This window comes from Myxocyprinus asiaticus, chromosome 15 (genome assembly GCF_019703515.2).
Source record: "Myxocyprinus asiaticus isolate MX2 ecotype Aquarium Trade chromosome 15, UBuf_Myxa_2, whole genome shotgun sequence".
Taxonomy (NCBI): Eukaryota; Metazoa; Chordata; class Actinopteri; order Cypriniformes; family Catostomidae; genus Myxocyprinus; species Myxocyprinus asiaticus.
The window spans coordinates 8,550,877-8,568,299 of record NC_059358.1 but is presented as its reverse complement, the minus strand read 5'-3'; the positions used below and the strand labels follow the sequence as shown (position 1 = coordinate 8,568,299).

General features: G+C 39.4%; 1 protein-coding gene across 2 annotated transcripts in view; it reads right to left on the bottom strand.

The window, feature by feature from the left end:
* Window positions 1-39: 39 nt before the first annotated feature.
* LOC127452734 (ATPase family AAA domain-containing protein 2-like) overlaps window positions 40-17,423 on the bottom strand; it is a 28,022-nt gene continuing 10,638 nt past the window's right edge. For both annotated transcript variants that reach the window (XM_051718391.1, XM_051718389.1), the window contains exons 9-27: window positions 16,771-16,875; window positions 16,373-16,481; window positions 16,161-16,276; window positions 15,592-15,766; window positions 15,398-15,486; window positions 15,149-15,308; window positions 14,357-14,447; window positions 13,940-14,254; window positions 13,314-13,446; window positions 12,232-12,418; window positions 11,957-12,142; window positions 10,538-10,673; window positions 10,243-10,439; window positions 5,231-5,390; window positions 4,886-5,008; window positions 4,618-4,773; window positions 2,067-2,495; window positions 1,757-1,890; window positions 40-322 (exon numbers count right to left, since the gene is read on the bottom strand). In XM_051718391.1, the coding sequence (XP_051574351.1) occupies window positions 155-322; window positions 1,757-1,890; window positions 2,067-2,495; window positions 4,618-4,773; window positions 4,886-5,008; window positions 5,231-5,390; window positions 10,243-10,439; window positions 10,538-10,673; window positions 11,957-12,142; window positions 12,232-12,418; window positions 13,314-13,446; window positions 13,940-14,254; window positions 14,357-14,447; window positions 15,149-15,308; window positions 15,398-15,486; window positions 15,592-15,766; window positions 16,161-16,276; window positions 16,373-16,481; window positions 16,771-16,875 (3,169 nt within the window). In that variant the 3' untranslated portion in view covers window positions 40-154. The remainder of the gene's footprint in view (window positions 323-1,756; window positions 1,891-2,066; window positions 2,496-4,617; window positions 4,774-4,885; window positions 5,009-5,230; window positions 5,391-10,242; window positions 10,440-10,537; window positions 10,674-11,956; window positions 12,143-12,231; window positions 12,419-13,313; window positions 13,447-13,939; window positions 14,255-14,356; window positions 14,448-15,148; window positions 15,309-15,397; window positions 15,487-15,591; window positions 15,767-16,160; window positions 16,277-16,372; window positions 16,482-16,770; window positions 16,876-17,423) is intronic.

The following is a 17,423-nucleotide window of genomic DNA, read 5'->3' as shown; positions in this document are numbered from 1 at the left end:
TAGGAAAACTCTTCAACTTCTTTTGACATCTCCTGGAAAAGAAAATGAAATAAATGTTTAAGTAGATAAATGTAAAAAAAGATTCAGGTATGAAACTAAAACCATATGGCAAAGTCTATTTAATTTAACCTCTGGGATTTTTACAGTAGGTTAATTAGGCAGCTGGATTATTCTCTGTATCCAATAAACATACCCGTATAAGTGCAGTTTTGTCATAATTGTTCCGGTGTCTGTAAATGCTCTGGCACAAAAGAGCATAAAGTTTTTCCAGCTGAGTGACCTCGAACCCCTCCGTCATACCTACAACTCTCTGTAGAATCTCCTGAATCACGAAAGACAAAATAAGTGATTGAATGCACCTATCAAACATAAAATCCAATTGACTGTACACACTACAAATAAATGCTAAAGAGTATCTGGAGTTGTCTGAATTGTGCATCATGACTAAAATGGAGTTTAATTGAAATTAATGAAATTTTATAACTAGAAATGTAATAACTAGAACAAGTAAAAGATTGTACGATTTTGGCCACGATTCTGCTGTCTGAGACAATTTTCGAAATTTTGTGTAGCCTATAGGTTACTAATCTAAGAGAGGAGAAAGACGTACTATAACCCACCTTTTTTGTTTTCCCATATGTGAATGGAGAAGTTTTTTTGTCATTTTTCGGGCCACAAGACTTTTTATTTCCACAATGAATATTTACTTGAGGTAGCTCATTATTACAGTAAGCTACCTCCTGCACTCTCATTATAGGCCTATTTGACAAAATCCATCTTTCTTTTTATATGTTAGCCTATGCTCGTGATGGAGTGGTATTGGGGCAATGGAAATGCGGATATCCAGACTTTCAGAAAAAGAAGAAGAAAAAAAAGCTCCTCCGGGGCGGGCAAATTTCGCCGTTTCGCTTCTATTCCGCAACGCTCCCATAACGTGAATCACGTTCACTGATCGGGACGACTGGGACCACAGTCAGTTACGATGTGTATTGTACAGTCTGACATAATGTCACACAGTGTGCCATAGCGATATCAATGCGTTCATGTCATACAGTCTGACAAGCAACAATCCTAAAGGACTGTAAAAATCCTACAGTTTATAGCGGACTTAAGACAAGTCAAGATGAACTTTGATAAATCACTTGAAAATGCTTTGACTGAAACATAAAAATCCTAGAAGTTTTGAATAATTTATAAACTATACAGTGCTAAAGGGTCAGATTAGACAGAGACATTTTTTTTTTTTAATCAGATTTATTGTGTACTGACCATTTTAATATTTTATTATAAATTCTGACAATCACGAAACTAATGAGTTAGCGGACATTCACACGAGCAAACTTGTTTTTTTGTGCATCTGCTCTGTTTTTCCATTCAGCGTCTCGGTTCAGGCTGCAAAAGGGACTTTATGTGACTGTTACATTGTTACAAATTATTCCAAATTGTTCTGAAGCAAGCAAAGTTTTGGCGCTTGATAAACAGTAAGCCAATGTTTTCTTTTCTTCTGCTTGTGTGCTGAGGTCATTAAAACCGTGTATGTTTACTGTTAAAATACTGTTACAAATGTTGCCTTAAAATACAGCCAATAATACTTGCTAGTAAAAGAAATTATAAAAGAAATTGAGCGATTTTGGGTTCAGTCTTAAAATCTGACAGTACCACTCGGGCCGGGTAGGGTACAGGTTTCATTTTAAGGCCCATGCAGACCTTAAACCAGACTCAACTTGTATATAGAATTTGCAGATAGGTGATTTACTTTCAGTTTGTTGTGGTCCACAATAAGCGGCTGATTCTTCTGCTCCAGGACCTTCATGGCAGCATCCACACTGATGAGACTCTGCTGTTCGGCCTGGACCCTAAAACCTCTGGTCATTCGCCTTAGTCTGAACTCTGAACATGAATACGTTCAAACACAAATACAGCTTCATGTTAAGAGAAACACCACAACTGTTTGAATAAATTCCATAACAAATATGCTGCACTACTTTTTGAAAAGTGGAAAAAAAATGATCCCTCGGTTTCTTCTTTAACTTGTAGTATTTCTGATTAGTGTCTGATATACTAACCCATTCCTGTGCTGTCATCTGCACTTAGCTCTGCCCTCTCTGTTGGATGGGCATCATTTTGCTCATTCTGGACTGTCTCTCCATTTGTGACTACCTGCACTACAGAGGCAGTATTGCCATGTTGTCCTCCCTCATTAGGCTTGTGAATATCCTGTGTTTCAGTATTTGGACTGGATTCTGTTGGGTTCTCTGCACAAGCACAGCTATCAACATTCATTGTCTCACATTCAGACTCTTTCATCTTCTCTGCAGCTTCATTCTCAGCCAGTTTTCCATCCACCTCCTCCTCTTCATCTTCCTCTTCTTCCCCCGATTCGGCAGTGTTGGGGTTGTCTCTGGAGTGCAAATGTGGGGAATACTTCTTTTTGCCGATGAAGCCATTTTTCCATCGGTTTTTCCTCCATTGGCTTTTCTTTTTCTTCCGTGAAGCTGTGGATAGACAAAATATTTAATCTGTAGCTTGCATGAAAGTAAGTCTTCCTCCCCAGGGATGATAAACTTGACTAACAATCTTTGACTAATCTTTTGCTATGTGGGAATAACTGCAATATCGGTTTCCAACTAGTAAAGAGTTCACACCTTTGTTGACTCATAATTACGATTTAGAAACCACATTTTAGAAAAGCCCAGACTTTTCTCACTTGACCGTTGTTACATCATTAAAAAACAATATTGCAGCATACATTCATTACAGGCACAGGGTTCCCACACTTTATTAGCTATGAATTTCCATAACCTACTCAGTTGATTGTGATTACTGGTAGGGCTGATAAAAAATTGTCGACAAAAATGTTCATTTTCGAATAATCGTTTGATCTCATTTAACGTAACATGAGATCACATTAAACTCTAATGATGATCTCATGTTACGTTAAATGAGATCATCATTAGAGTTTAATGTGATCTCATGTTACGTTAAATGAGATCAAACGTAACATGAGATCACATTAAACTCTAATGATGATGCGTAAGAGCAGCACTGCAGTTCGCGCCTGATTGAGGAGAGGAAGAATTACACAGCTCACAGTCCAGATGCACTCTAAACTTTCCAAACAGCTTCAGGTGATGTAGATTGCAAAGTATGAGGGAATTATACAAAAATACCAAATAAGTAAATACAGAAGCACACTCATTGTGGAATAAGCGGAGCCGGAGCTCTTTAAAAGGAAACACCCCAGCATTACATCTTTAATGCAGTTATATTTAATGCGTTATAGCTTTATTAAAGTTCAAATAATAAAGAAGCAGATCATGTAAATAACTACAAACTCTGAAACTGTCATTTCTCTGTGTGGTCAGTGCCTCTTCTATGAGTTGCGCAAATGTCCCAACCTAAGGGGGAGAGATTGAAACTGCACCCGGCTGATGTACACTCTGTCACGGGGACGCTCGTCCCTCGAGTGCGCACGCTTAATGCAGCCAGATTTTAACATGATGGCTCGCGACTTATTGAATCATAATATATGTCACTGTGTCATATGTCATATCGTGAAGAAAATTGGCAATACGCAGCTTTATCAATAAGAGAGAGTTTTTTTTTTTTTTGTGAGTTAAAGATGGATTGAAGTGAACAGAAAGGTGAAAGAGGGTAGTATTCACCCCATTATACCCTGCAACAAAATACGTTTTGGATTTGTCTTGTTTTCCAATACATCTAAAACTCCTTTAAAACAACGTACATTAGCAGCTATACTGCAGAAGAAAAAATTGTTATCTGAGAATGTTGAATATAATATTAAAAATACAAAAATCCTTTAAAAAAGATGCATTCACTTGAGAAGCAGAATATAAGATATTTAGACTTGCTTTTAGAGAATAGATCTTGAATATATTTTGTCTTTACTGCACTCGCAGAAGTATAACCAAGTGAAAAAATACACTTATATTTAAGATACATTCTCCTAAAGCAAGTCTAAATATCTTATTTGTTGCTTCAAGTAAATGTATCTTGTTTTAAGGATTTTTAGCAGTAAAACAAGACAAAACACTTGATAACAATAGGATTTTTTGCAGTGAATTTCTTTACCGAATTAAGCTTAATAATAAGTATTTCTTTCCCTTTAATTCAATGAGTCCCCTTGAGAGTTTTGCAGTCCGACCCTGTGCGTTTCTCTGGAGCAGGACACCGTACCATCACTTATGCGAGAAAATATGCACTACCCTGTGAAAGCGCACAAGGATTGCGCAGAACGCAGAAAGTCTTCTGATTGGCTAAACAGAGGATCTGACCGTGGCCCGCGGACATCTTTTCCCCCATTGTATACAGAGCCTAGGGCTGTTCCAGAGACAGGTGTGATATTTCAAGGCACCTATTTCAGTGATATCTGACAGGTAAGAGGTGTTTTCTGCATGTCTTTTCATAAAAAAAATAATACCTTTAATTGTAGAATAAAATCTAAAAATACCATTCCCTGATATTTCCAGGTTTTTCATGACTGTAGGAACCCTGTAGACAATAATACGGTTTTAATTTATCAAACAAAAGCCCAAATTCTGCCACATGGATGGAAGGTTTGTGAAGCTCTACAGCACTGATGTGTAAAGTTCTCACCTGTATTGTTTCCTGTTTGACGGGGTGAAATCACTGCTGGTACTATCACAGGTGTAGCAGCTTTACTTATTGCTGGATCACTTGTCTTCTCCACCGTAGCAGAAACCTTTGGCAGCACGTGGTAGTAGGCAGGAGTGAAACGTGATGTGGTGTAGCCTGAACATAAATAAATAAATAAAAAAGAACTGTGAGTGATTGTTACAGTCTCATTTAAACCCAAACATGATGTCAGAGTAAACATGAATGCAGCACCACTGCAGTATGACACCTCGTTTTGTGCGCGACGCCTTTATCTCAGTGCAGATCTTCTCAAACTCCTCATCTAACTCATCTCTGATGATGGCATGCACTGTGTCCTTGAGAGCACAGGCTTGGTGCCTGATGAGCCGATCTATTACAAACACAAACAACAGAACAGATATTACCACATTACACAAGAGGCCATACATTAGTGATTTCTCCATTGTTAAGGTGGTTTCAGACACTTCTCTTTGCGCTGTGCCTTAGAAAAGCCTCAAGTCTTGACAGTGATTTCACCATGCCTAACACTACCCCTTAATGTGGTAAAATCACTGTAATACACGGCCTCTCATGGTTAATATTCCCAGCTCACCTGAGGGATCTCTGTCTGGGTTGTACTCAAGGGCGTTTTTCCAGATCAGATCCACATCATGCAGGTAAGCTGCCACCGTGTCATATTTGTGCAGGTCGATTTTGGAAAGAACTGTGGACAGGTCCATGGGCTGTTTGATGACTGTAGTGTAATCAGGAACCTGTTCCAATGAAAACACAACTTCAGACAGCACATGGCACTGGTTCACCAAGGAGGTGTTGAAAAGGGAGCTATACGTTTTGTGCTTCCCTTAGTGTTATGGCCTTACAATAGTCATACCAGACAAAAGTGGATGCAATAGAAATTCAGATGGACAGACGTACTGGTAATAACCAGAAACACTATTCATTTGAATAGGTTACATTCTGCTTAACACGAAAGTCAGAGAAAAGCCTATAGTACCTAAATACCAATAAAGGAGTAAGTATATTTATTCCTTTGTACTTTTTTAAAACATTTTATAAAGATGATATATCAGATTAAGATTACATTAAACAAGGCTCGAAATTGCGAACGTTGGTTGCATATGCTCCCGAAATTTAATCTGTGTGACCTCAAAATATATTTGGGAGCATTTGTGCAAGTGCAAATAATTGTTGTGGTGCGACCCGTTTTCATTTCTCTACAAAACGGTCGCCAATTACTGCACTATGTGCTTGCTGTGAGCTGATAGTGACCGGTCCACTGTTCTATTCAATGTTACATAACCAATTAAACTTCATCTTTACATTCCTAACTTTAATGCAGAATTTATATTGGTTAATATTAGCCGTCAATCACTCCCTTTCACCGTGCTCCGTTGTCACGTGACAGGGAGCTAACTAGCACGCAAAATGTAAAGAGCTGAAGAGAGAAGATGAAAAGATCACTTGAGCGATTTCTTTTGTAAGCCGCCTAAAGATACAGATAATGTAACTCCTGGAGTTGGTGATGGCGATCATGTGGTTAATGTGGATCCACCAGCAGAAAAGAAGGCTTGCAGTTTTCAGAGAGAGTGGCTGAAAGACTTCGAGTGGCTCCGCTATGAAAATGGCTTAATGCATTTCTTTCACTGTAAAGCCTCTGGGACAGAGGTTGCAGGTAACACTGCGTTCGCCACTGAATCCACACATTTTAAGCGTGAGAGCTTGATTAAATACAGGGAGAGTGCCAAGCACAAGAAATGCTGGGACAAGTGTGTGGCAAAGAATTCAGGATCAGGTTCGATTGTTGAAGCTTTTAATCGTCAGGATGCTGCAGGATGTTCCGTTCAATTGGCAGAGCTGAACATGAAATTTAACACTGCCTACACCATCACCTTCACTAAAGTCATGTGCCAACATCATCAGCGTGATAGCAGATACCATCTGCGAGAACACCGCAGTTAAAGTATCGTCAGCTCAGTACATCTCATTCATCATTGATGGAGACACTGACCTGTCTGTCAAGGAGTGTGTGGTAGTGTATGTCCGCATCCTGCTTGATGGACAGCCAACAAACTAGTGATGGGAAGATCGGATCATTTTACTGACTTGAATCTTTGAGACTCGTTCAGCAAAATGAACGAACCTTTTTTAAGTCATTTAGTTCATGTCGTTCATTTGAGCGGAATTAAATTAATATGTTACATTTTCAATAGTCAAATCCCCCCAACACGTCTACTTATGCAAACTTTGATTAAAGTCCAAATAAGGAAAAATGTATAATGCAGCCAAGGACAAATTATGAGAAACAAATGATTAGTTCACCTCTGGATTGAATCTTCTTGTCCGAGTCGTTCGTTCTTCTGTCATATGACAAAAGAAGGAACGACTCGGACCAGAAGACTCAAGAGGTCACTTCTGTTTCCTGTACAGCGCCTATGCGGTTTTCACGTAACAAACAAACGAAGGTTGCGCAATGCACATGCGCGGTCAACACAAAATGAACGAATCACTCTCTGAGACTACTTGTTCTTCTGAGTCACATAAAAGATTCGTTCAAAATGAACAAATTGTTCATGAACGACCCATCACTACCACAAACATCCTCGTCGGACATGTTGAGGTGGAACACGCCAATGCTGATGGTGAGGATGTTTTTTTAAATACATAACCTATTTAGTATTATATAAATTGTAGTTGTGGTGGTCCTTAATTTTCGGTGGGTGCTCCTACATTTTTGCTGGTGCTTCTAACTTATTGAAGTTGGGAGCGCCAGTGCTACCAAGTAAAAAAGTGAATTTCGAGCCCTGATTAAAAGAGATTTTTACTGTTATAAAACAGATTTGTGAGAGTCAGAACTGAAGGTGTCATAAAAACATGATATGCACATCATCATTGTCAACGTAGAGTCTGGCCAATTACGAAAAAGCTATGTCATCATTAGAGCTTGTGCAGCTGCTCTGGGGCAACTACAGCAGCTGACTCAGACGGATGGTCTTGCCTCACTCTCAGGTTACTTTGAGAGCATACGTCGTGGTGATGCAGCAGCGGCACTGACGAAAGTCAGACAATTTCTAACCAGTATGCATTGCAGGGTTCCCACTCTTTTCAAGGCACAATTTTCCAGGACATTTTATGTGCCCAACAAGAATAATATATATGCAAAATCACATGCATCCATTCTTTTGCCATTTTTGTGTTTGTTTCACCTCCAAATAAGCAGTTTGCTCCATGGCCCAGTGTGATTATTAATCCCTGTAAAGCTGTGATTTAATTAAATAATTATATAGTCTGTACACGCTGCTCACTTCAGAGTGCACTCGGTCTCTGTCATCTCACACACAAGCGTGCACATGATGATCATGATGAGGTGTTTTTAGTGTATGAGTGGACAGCTCTACACATTCATTTTTAAGCGCGCATCACTTGCAGATTAATTACTCAATTAAATCAGACTTTTTTTTATTTTATCACAATTTTAATTTGATTAATTGTACATTCAAACATTCATTTTCATCCAAATGTCATATTCCACGACTTTCTGCGTTTTATTGCTAATGCCATTTTTATGACAAGATTCAGTGTTTTACGCATACTATATGTGGTAACCGTGGTATAAGTTGACTCCGATCGTTGAATTATTGAAAATTAATTTGCATCCCGAGGTATTAAAGACAAATCACCATGTTGCCAACCCAGTGTGAATTAAATGGTTTTTTTTGTTTTTTTTTATCAGACTGTCATCGTTGTCTAAAGTTTATAACTCACAGGGATGCAAACTCATGAGGGTTTAAAAAGTTGAGACAATCACTGATCCACGAACATGTTTTCCAGGGTTATTTTTTTTAAACAATAAGCTAAAAGCACCAACTTAATCTATTTTAATGATTCAAGTATAGCAACTTATCTGCTATACTTATCTGCACAATTGTGCAAAATTAGCTGCAATAACAGCTACTTTGTTGTGGCTTGCTTCTGTTTCACAAATGTGTTCAGTTTCATTAATTGATTAGTTTAGTGACCACTTCTGGAGATGCCACTAGGTGGTCAACAAATGAGTGTCTTATGTGCTTCGAGTGAGTCAGTGAATAATTTTGAGATGTTTATGACCGAAATTTGCCAAGAGACTTTATAGCATTTAAGCATTATAAGAAAAAAGCAAATCTATAATTTCCATTCATTTTGTGAACTGGCGAACATGACTTTTCATCTAAAAAGGCAACAATAATAGTCTTATTATTATTATGAGTTCAATAACATCCTTACCTTCAAATTTATTAAAATCTGCATGTCAAATCTACTGACTTCTGTAGAATGTTTTTAGCATTATAAGAACAAAGCAGATCTATTGTATCATTTTCCAACAGTACTTAAACTGTAAAATAATAATAGCCTAATAATAATAATTTTGAGTTTCAATAATATAATTTCGTCACTGTACAGCGCATTTCACGAGATGAGTCGAGGCTTCAATGCGCCGCTCAACGCCAGCATCAAGCGGAGCTTTGCCCTTCGCATGACAAGCATTGCAGAAAGCGTCACAGAGGGGTGAATTTACAGTCTTGCCACGCAAGAAAGCGGGAGGTGTGCACAATAAACGTTGAAAACATTTATTTGGAAGAGAGAGAAAAAAAAAAAAAGGCAATTGCTTTGATTGCAGAAATTAGAAAGAGGACTCGTTTCTGTTAATGTCTTAGCGTTTAAAAAAAAATTCTCTTGATTCTCTGGATACTTGGAAACAATTAATTAAAATAAATGATGAGACATTCTATATCTCTTCATAAATTTGGACAGTTTTAAAAATATGTCTTGAAGCTTTCTACTCTCAGACATAATTTGTGAGGCGAAAATGTGTGAAAAACACTTTGGTGTGAAGTTGGAGCCAAGACTGCACTGACTTATCACTTTATAGACTTCAATGCATTTGGCGGCGCTGACAGGAGTCATGTGAGAGCCCCTCAACATGTATAAAAATCAGTCACTTTTACACATTAATAGCTCTTCTGCCTTTTTCTCTCTATGATGAAAAGATAGACTCACTTGCCGATGCTGAAGTAAACGAACAACAAGCCCCTCTCATTCAGTCGGTCGGTACATGTACCAGGTCATTCAGTTCGTTTATGAAAGAGAAGTTTCACGAATGCCGCTTCACACTTTGCACATGCTGCTGTAGCCAAGCATGCGATTGGCTGTAGCTGTAACCAATCAAGTGATCTGCCTCGGTTGGACCGCGAGTGCCAAGCACACGATTGGCTGCTGTAATCAATCACGAGGATGTAACCGCCCTTAACCTTTAATGTTGTTTCACAATCCGAAGCTGCCGGCAGTTTGTGTATTTGACTCCTATTCTGAGTCCAGATTGTTACAATGTTTTTGTACATGTAACGAAAACCTTGCTAGCAACACACTCAAACCATTTTATTATACTAAAATATTTTCCAGGACAAATAATTATTTTCCTGGACATTTAGGTATTTTTCTAATTTTCCTAAAATTGCATTGCAAAATTCCAGGTTTTCCAGGAGGTGTGGGAACCCTGGCACTTGTTTAAGCCAGGTACCAATCGGTCTGCACAGTGCTGCATTAAGTCAAACACATCCATTTGCTTACCTCCTCTGTGTCCACAGGTTTTATGAAAGCCTTGAAGCGTTTGTTCAGAGCCAATCGGTTGGTGACATCCCGCAGGAAGAGGCGGAGTTCCCTGAGTGTGTCCTCCTCCTGCTCCTCTAGTTTCTGCTGCTCCTGCTCAGAGAGCTGGTGGGGGGTTGGCGGGGGGGCCACTGGTAGCACTTCCAGCGCCTGCAGCACTGAGGAGAGGAGAGGAGTGAGTTATTACAGGTGTGCATGAAAACACACTCCACTAAGAATGTGACAAACACTATGGAGAGAAAAAAATAACACTCACCTGCTTCTCTTTTGGACGCTGGTGCTTTAGCAGCTTGATTTAAAATGAGATCCTCAAAAAATCTGAGCCTCTCCTCCCGTGAAGGAAGTGGAACATCGAACACCTCACCATATTCAACATGGAACAGATCCTGTACCTTTAAACCAGCAAACACACAACAGACATGTCAGACAATATTACAATGCAATACACTACTGTGATAGTGTACTCAATTAGAGAGAAAACTAAAACAACATGAAACCAAATCTGACCTAATTCACTTTCTTTAGAAAGGTCTCTGATCTCATTGTGTCCTAAAAAAGCAACATTGTAATATGGCCTAGTGTGATTATCAAACTGTGAAAGGCTGCAATTTAATTTAACGCTTGAAAGTGAAGGGGCAGCACCATATTTTGTCTGTAGTCTACTACTTGTACTCCAAGCATGTGTGTAACTCATAATAATGCAATTTCTGGCTACCAATTGAGTTCGCTAGTTCTAATCCCAGGGCGTGCTGAGTGACTCCAGCCAGGTCTCCTAAGCAACCAAATTGGCCCGGTTGCTAGGAAAGATAGAGTCACATGGGGTTACCTCCTCGTGATCGCTATAATGTGGTTCGTTCTCGGTGGGGCGCGTGGTGAGTTGAGCATGGATGCCGCGGTGGATGGCGTTAAGCCTTCACACACGATATGTCTCTGTGGCAACGCGCTCAACATGCCACGTGATAAGATGCACGGGTTGATGGTCGCAGACGCGGAGGCAACTGAGATTCATCCTCTGCCACCCGGATTGAGGCGAATCACTACACAACCACAAGGACTTAAAAGCGCATTGGGAATTGGGCACTCCAAATTGGGTGAAAAAGGGGAAAAAATTTAAAATCAATTTTTTTTTAACATTTTAAATAATGCGATTTCAAACTTGATTCATTTCAGTGGTCAGAGAGTGGCTCCCAATATGTTCATGCTCAACACTTACTCCATCTTTGGGGGCAGTCTGAATTTGTTTAGCTTTAAGTTCACTGTGTGGGACACTAATAACCTGCATTGCGAACACAATGTCCACAGATGAAAACGCAGGTTCCTTTTATTTTCCTATTTGATTAATTCCAAAAACTTTTGCTTCTAGTTACCATGCAAACCTATTGATTGCAGCGACACCAGGGTTTTGTTCATTTCTTCTGATGTAACAAAGGCAGCACAGGCCGTGAGAAATATAATTAACAAATAACAAGATCTAACCAAATCCCAATGGATAAAATTAAGCCATTTTCCACTGAAACAGACATTCTGAAACATGTAACATTACAGAAGCTAAGGTGTTGTTAATGCCACTTCATTTTTAATTTGTATGCAATGTGTATGCAGTTAAGGTGTTGTTAATGCCACTTCATTTTTAATTTGTATGCAGTGTGTATGCAGTATATACAGTATGTGGTACCTCAGAACAGAGTGTCTGATAAGGAAAGCTGCATGTGGCGAGGAGGAGGCAGGGACAGAATGAAGGGATGCCCTGCAGGAGACTCATGAATGTGGCCTTTAAAGTGGAACTCACGGTGTCCCACCAGAGCTGGATGTGAGGAATATACAGAATGCTGGGGGCTGTTCTCCTTGCCTCACAGAAAACCTGAGATACAATACAGATAACTTAATAAAACAAGTTAATCTCAGTGTCTCGTTCTCTCGAATAAAACAGTTGTTCTTGTGTGTTTTCACCTGTGTGCATGCCTCCTCTGGGGTGGCAGAACTGACCCCGTATAGCACAGCAATGTCGAGCGTATGCGCGGTGAACTTCTCAAGGGCGTGAAGAATAGCAGGAGCCAAGTGTGAGGCCTGACCAGAGCCTGATGTCCCACAGAGAAGCAGTCTGGGTCTGAATGAGGTGGGCTCATGCAGGGCGCTCCTGTGATTTAGATGATAGAAACGAAGCAGAGCACAGTAATGAACTTAGGACTCCATACTAAAATAAATTAAATAAATAAAAAAGATATGAAGCCATTGGCTTCTGAACTGAAACATTTAGGAGCAAAATGGCTGTTTTTAGTTGTCAAATGTCTTTGAAATGTCTGCGCTCCTAGGTGCTCTCACAAACAGATGCCACTCCCACTCTTTAAATCATTTTTGTGTTACAAGTAGGGATGGGACAATACGGTTATCTCATGATTCTGTTCAATATACAATATGAGGTTCATGATTCAATCAATATAATCTCGATTTGATATAATAACTCTTAAAGTATGACATAAAATTTGTTCATGAATCATATAACAAACACAGCGCGAGCCATGATTATGCATGCAGCGAGCTCATCTTAACAGAAAATGTGTCGCAAGACACAATGGGGTGAGCAATAAAGATATATTTCAATACCTCACATGATGAGATCTGACAAAGCTGCATATGATCGCACACAAAGTGTTCCCGACAGTTGCCATTACTGTTGCAATTATAATTTTTTTTTGTCACATTTGCAACCAGTTTCGTAGCAGTCTGGAGCTCTGGAACTACACCACAAGAAAGGCTAAACACAACAGTTTGCATGTCACCACTGAAATACAGCAAGCTCACTAGGGTTTGGAACAGAGATTCTATGTATTGATCTTTTTCAGAGAAATAGTTTTTAAGCTATATCCTGTCTGAAAAGGCTGTTCACCTCAAAATAAAAATTCTGTCATCATTTATGCATCCTCAAGTTGTTCCAAACCCATGTGACTTCATTTTTAGAGTGAACTACCCCATCGGAAAAAAATTTGACTGGAGCTCCCTCGTGGTAAGTGATTTGTGATGTCATCTCTAACCTCTTCAACTGAAGAGCAGATGGAGCAGCTCCAGCATTTTTCTGGCCTTTGTTAGTAGTGCACTCAGAAGAGCCCTCATCTTCACTCTGTAGCAGGTCATCTAAGATGCCAGTCAAGCCCCCTCTCACACCCCCTAAAACAAATGTTGTTTTATTTTACTTGTACCGATGACATGACAATAAATGAAAAAACACAGAAGGTGCTTTCCCGTTCAAAAAATTGCCAAGACGATTGCTAAGGCATTGCTATGCTGTTGCTAAGGTGTTTTTATAACATCTATATGTGGTTGCTTAGGTTTTCTAGATGGCTGCTAAATATGGCTCGGGTCCCTCCAATGTAAGTCATGGGGATTTTGTTTTTTTTTTACCGATTTTATCATCTGCCAAGCAAAATAAAAATTCTGTAGCACAAACGGTGGTGGACAAGTTACACTGAAGTTTAATATTTAAGCTACTTTTAAGTATGAGCAAGTCATGAGTGATGGTTAACTTAGAAAACACCAATAACAAATCCCATAAATGGAAAAAAGAACAAAAATGTTAGTTTTGAACTACTGTAGTCCTAAGCAGCACCAGCAAGCATATCTAATGAACATATTTATGAATGATAAAAATAACTGTCTTTACCAGGGTCTCTTTTCTTCTTGATGCCCTGTTCTATATGAGGAAAGAGTCTCTGCAGCATCTCCATGGCATTATTGAGGGCAGAATTCAGCAGGGGTTCAATCACAGGTGTGAGTGCCTTAGCTGGAGACGCAACTGCCCTCTGTGAAGCAGGAACTATCTTCCTCATGGCTGTGAGGAAGTCTCGCCCACTCACGCTGATGGACTCTACATCCAGCAGCAGTTTCTGGGAGGAAGCATAGATCTGGGGGTAGCGTCTGCGCAGAGCACACAGAGCTGCTTCTGCACACACAGATTTAATGTCTGCGCCACAGTAACCTGGGGAACGGGAAAGTTGTTAGTCTCCCAGAGCACCAGCACCAGTTTTGGCACAAGAAAATTTGAGAGAGAGGAGCTGTTATGTGGAATACGAGCTCTTACCAACACACTTGTCGGCCAACACTTCAAGAAACACATCAGACAGCTGCGGATCCCACTGCCTTGTATGGATCTTCAAAATATCTTTGCGAGCCTACAACCATAATAACAATTTCTTGTAAGCCAGTGGTTCTCAACTTTGGGACCCAAATTTTACATTGGACTTTAAGAGGCAACCCAACACATTACCAGAACTGTAATCAAACAAAAGTAAAATAAATAAATAAATAAATAAATAAAAAAGTCCATATAATCAAACATGAAAAACAAATTCATTGGTTTATTATTTATTTCTAAATGTCTCTTGAATTTCAATGGTTTCATGCTCTCAGCAGCCAACCATGTGTTTTTTGTTCATGGTTTGAGGATGATGAACCCGTCCACGTTTGCTAGTTTCTACAAAGTGACAGATGAATTTGTACCACAATATTGTAGAGTTTGATTAGACAATTGACATTTGACATCAACAACAAAACATGGGAAGCATCTACTCCCTTTTAGAAGTTGATGAGCCTATTTATTTTGCTAACCTAACTATTTAGAATTATATGGTTATGAGCATTTTGTTATTTGTATTCAGAACTGTTTCCCCCTGATGGCCACGATCATATCAGAACAGACAATTTTTGTATATCCCTCACATCGTGACCCACCAGTTGACCAAAACCACAGTTGTAAGCAATCCTAAACAAAAACTCCTTTTTCATTAGTAATGGTTTATTTAGTTTATAAACACAGACTAGGGTGGAAAATAAACTTTAAATACCTCATTTAGCTATAGATCTCCAAACTCACCTCTCTGTCCGGTAGGCTGAAGAGGAACTCTCGGTCGAATCGTCCGGGCCGCCTGAGTGCAGGATCTATGGAGTCCAGACGGTTAGTGGCTCCAATAACAACCACCTCACCACGACTGTCCAGCCCATCCATGAGAGCCAGCAGAGTGGACACGATGGAGCTTCAGACAAATCCAACAGACATGCAAAAAACAGTGTCAGAACAGTGTTAGTGAGAATAGAGCATTAGATAGAAAAGGAATAAAAATACCTGTGTATCTGGTCTTGTCGGCTGGACCGAACAGGTGCGATGCCATCAACTTCATCAAAGAAAATAATTGATGGACGCATCTGGTATGCCTTAGTTTGAAATAAACAACAGAAAATCCTTGTTAATCATGCACAGGGCTTCCATGACTGATCATTAAGACTTAATTTATAAATTAAATGGTTAAAGTGGGAAACCTGGTCAAACAGAAGGCGGAGCTGTCTCTCAGACTCGCCCACCCATTTGCTGAGGCAGTCTGCCCCTTTCCTCATGAAAAACGCCACCTTCCTCTCACCCTGACTGCACTCGTTCGCCAGGGCTCGAGCAACTAGAGTCTTCCCTGTGCCAGGAGGGCCGTAGAACAGACAGCCTCTGGAAACACACAGCAGAGACTGCCACAAATCAAGATACTTTCTACCAAAGATGACATTCTATTCTGTATATTACATTCTATTAATATTTAAAGGTGAAGTGCGAAATTTCTTTCCCACTAGTAACAAAAGTAATGACTGTTTCTGAAGATGTTTCCCCAAACACTCCTACTGGCCCTTCCAACCACTCTGCCAATGTTCCGAAAAAACACATAGTCCCGCCCCACTCAAGCCATTAATTATAATTGGGATAGGACATGAAATACACTGGGATAGGACAAAGCATTGAACATCGAAAAACTTACACACTTCACCTTTAATTATAAAGTATATGCTATTTACTCATGTAAACAGGCATTTTAGAGTAAAATCTATTCAGCAATCAGTCAGCATACCTTGGAGGCTGAATCTTAAACTTCTCAAAGACTTCAGGATAGAGTAAAGGAAACACAACCATCTCCTTCAGTGCAGAGATGTGTTTGCCCAAACCACCAATGCTATCAAAGCGCACCTTCACACACAAACCCAACAGTCAACCAAAGAGCTTATAATTTTATATTATTTGTTTTTTTAGATCAGTTCATAAATACAGTTGATAAGTACATACCGTTTTGTCAATCTGCATTGGATCAACATCTGCAAGACTTGCTCCAACTTTCATTCTGTCCTTGTGGATTCCCAACAAATCCTCCTTCCGTAAATTCATTGGAAGGCATCTACATGACAAATGTATGCAGTTTAATACATAAAATGTAAATTGTTTAAAATCTGCTTTTAAATATTGAAAGGCTACAAAATGCTAAAGATCATAAATGATGTCCCAAAAACACTTTGTAAAGAGAAATAACAGGAATAGCTTCTTTCTTGATTGTGTGTACACCTAAATTTTCAGTTTGATTGGTGTTGTGTTCTTTTGACTCGACATTGAACTCAAAGCAAAACTTCTGAAAGAGAGGAAGTGGAAACCTGCTTCTCTGTAAGACTCCATTACTCAGAGCTCTTTACCTGCTTATTGACCTGTTCCGACTCTTACTTCTTCGTCTCTCAAATTTCTCTTCATCAGAGGAAGAGGAGGATGTGGAGTCACTGCTATGAATGGCATGTCTTCTCCTAGTGTGACAAAAGTCACAGAAAGACTCTTATAAGAGTTGTATTTAAATCAAAAACAATTATGGCATCAATGAAAATAAGGTAAAACGTTCAAAAACATCCAACAACCACCATCACCAGTTACTTAACCCCAATACCTTTTTCCAAAACTCATATGCAAAAAAATATTTGTGTATTTATTATTTTAGCTGATGTATAGCAGAGCGTCCGGTGTTGTTATTACTCTAGAGATCCCTTATTTTTCCACATGCATATGTGCCACAGTCAGGCCATGTGAAAGCTTTTTCTTACCCATCACCTTCAATCCTACAGCTACAGCACTACAGCATGTAGAGCACAAAAATGAGTGAAACACATGAGTGTCACTGCAATTACAACATAGACACTACAGTTCAAAGCAGTGATGTGCATTGCAAGTCCCGTCTGCACTGTTTTTTTAATTGCTGATCTATGTACACATGCAATTCAGTTCCATTATGCAAACAGATTGTCTCTCATTAGTTCTGCAAGTTAGTTAGTCTTAATTTCTCTTTAAATGCAAAATATGA